This window comes from Musca vetustissima, unplaced genomic scaffold, assembly GCF_032173495.1.
Source record: "Musca vetustissima isolate MV318-11 ecotype Yass unplaced genomic scaffold, APGP_CSIRO_Mvet_v1 utg65013, whole genome shotgun sequence".
In the NCBI taxonomy this organism is placed as follows: domain Eukaryota; kingdom Metazoa; phylum Arthropoda; class Insecta; order Diptera; family Muscidae; genus Musca; species Musca vetustissima.
The window spans coordinates 3,365-5,905 of record NW_026883545.1 but is presented as its reverse complement, the minus strand read 5'-3'; the positions used below and the strand labels follow the sequence as shown (position 1 = coordinate 5,905).

At 32.9% G+C, this 2,541-nt stretch overlaps 1 protein-coding gene across 1 annotated transcript; it reads left to right on the top strand.

Moving 5' to 3' along the window:
- Positions 1-776: 776 nt before the first annotated feature.
- LOC133330477 (heat shock protein 23) lies at positions 777-1,397 on the top strand. The gene has a single exon (XM_061538913.1). The coding sequence runs from the start codon at positions 777-779 to the stop codon at positions 1,395-1,397; it is 621 nt and encodes a 206-aa protein (XP_061394897.1).
- The last annotated feature ends 1,144 nt before the right edge of the window (positions 1,398-2,541 follow it).

The following is a 2,541-nucleotide window of genomic DNA, read 5'->3' as shown; positions in this document are numbered from 1 at the left end:
GGTATGCTGAAGGTCGTAGGAGAATTTTCCAACATTTAATTTCTCTCTTCGCAAGTTGGATCTTCGTTTTCACATATGATAAAATAAAACTCTATGACCGCTTCAAGTTATCCCTTGTTTTTTCTCTCCCAGCGGATTTAACTAATGCAAAAAATGTATTCCACATTTTAATTCAATTACGAAATGTTGGTAACTCTTGTATTTAATTTTTATACAACTAAGAACTTTTACTTCCTATTTGCAATATTTTACAAACAAGTTATATCTCGACAACAACTACTAACTCTTGAAATGCCAAACACAATTCAATATAAAACAGAATTTCTTTTACGAAATCGGAAGTGAATGTAAAGTGGTGTCGTTGTTGTTGTTGCTGCTTCATTTTGTTTATTTGACTGGGTTCGTGCAACTTTGGTTGCCAAGGCTGCCATTGTTTTGCATTTGCATTCCAATATCCATATTCTTACAAAGCTCTCCTGGTACGATGGAATTTATGGACTATTCCCCCTCTCCAAAAAAGAATAATACAAACTAATAAAATATAATGAAAAGTTTACCTACGTAGCGCTGCGACAAAACAACAATTTAGTACGATCTAAACCGGAGCCGCGTGCGGAGACAACAATTTTTTTGGTTACCGCACCAAAAAAGATTCGTTTGTCAAACGTTTACGTTGGCAAAACGAACGAATTAAATTGTAGATTAGTGTAGACAACTTAGTTTAGAGTTAAGATTGGAGAAGGTCATCATCGGTTCGGTCGATAATTTGGAGGAGAATGCACTGGGATTGTGATTGGTATTTTGATCATCATTGGCATCGTTCCACATGGGATCCGTTTTTCTATCACAGCAAATGCGGTGGTGGATTTGGTGGTTTTGGCCCAAGGTATAGAACAAGTTACCTATGGAGTTGTCCACACTATGACTGCAGCTATGCCCTGCCGGATTGGTGTCATCATTCGTGTCTAACAGATCGAGTTTATGTGGAAACTGGTGAGGAGGATGACACATGTGGCAAAGGCACATTCAAAGTGGTCATTGATGTCCATCACTTTAAGGGTGACGAACTGAAGCTGAAGGTGAAGAACAACGATGTAATGATATTGGAAGGTCGACATAAAGATGAAAGGGCCAAAAAGTCACCAGCCTTGTGTATTACCAGGCAATTCACACGAAAATATAAATTGCCACGTAACTATGATGCCACAACAGCAAAGGCAACCCTTTCTAAAGATGGTATTTTAACCATAATAGTGGCGGCTCCACTACCCCTGGATGATGTTGAACGCGATATTGAAATTATGGAAACTGAAACATATTTCGGATCGAAAGAGGCAGAAGAAAAGCCAGCCATTGAGGATAGCAAAAATGAAGCTCCGGAAGAAGAAAATAAGTGAAACAACCAAAAAATTATTAAACATTTTTAAAAATATTTTCTTAAACAATGTAGAGAAGTAAAACAAAACAAAAAAGGAAGCCTTCCACTGCAAGCTAAGCTAATAGAAAATTTAACAGCTGGTGCTGCTTTGGCAAAAAACACCAAACAACAAATTAGCTTTGAAACCCAACAGCAAAAACACTTCAAATGGAATAGTTCAAGACAACAAAAAGAAAAAATTAAATAACTTTATAGTGTGTAAGAACAATATAGAGAAAAATGTTAACACAAAACAAAAATAGTTTCTTCAGAACGTTCTGTGTAGTTGAAAATAGTTGAAGATGAATTCATTTTAAGAGCTTTTGTGAGAAATAAAAAAAAAGTAAATTAAATCTCATCCCCATTTAGTTATAATGAAAAAAATATATATATAAAAATATATGAGTCATAAATTAATATGTTTTACGGAGCTAAAAACTAAATAAAAATAATTTCTTTAATAAAAATCATAATTTAAAGCACCCTTAAAATATTTTGTATTTGCTTTGGTGAAATTATTTCGTAATGTAGTTCAAGTGTTTTCTAAATAAATGTGAATGAAAACCGATTATATTGGATATGTTTTATTTTTAAAAAGGTTTCAATAAATGAACTGAATTTATTATTTTATGATTATAAACACCATGCCAAAAATTATTGATTATAGTTTTGTGGAACTAAAAAATCGACACTTCTATCACAAATCATGAATTGTAGAACAAAAAAAAAAAAAAATCTACAAAAAACAGTTTTTACACTTTGGGTATATGCAGGGAAGAATCATATCATACTTCAAATAAAAGAGAAAAACGAAAAAAAGATTTCATAATATCGAGCATAAATCAAAAATATTGGTTTTTCCGGAATTTGAACGCATTTCCTGAAAAATATATTTTTTGGTCTAAATTGCAATAACTTTTGATGAAAATTTTTCCTAAAAAATTTAACATAGGCTATTGACATTTCCAATAAAGTTTCTCACACTGCGAGGACCCTAACATGCGAAACAAAATGAGTTTAATATAAAACCAGTAATACACGTAGTGGAGTTGGACAGGGTCGACTATATTATACCCTTCACCACCTTCACAATATTATACCCATCGACTATATTATACCCTTCA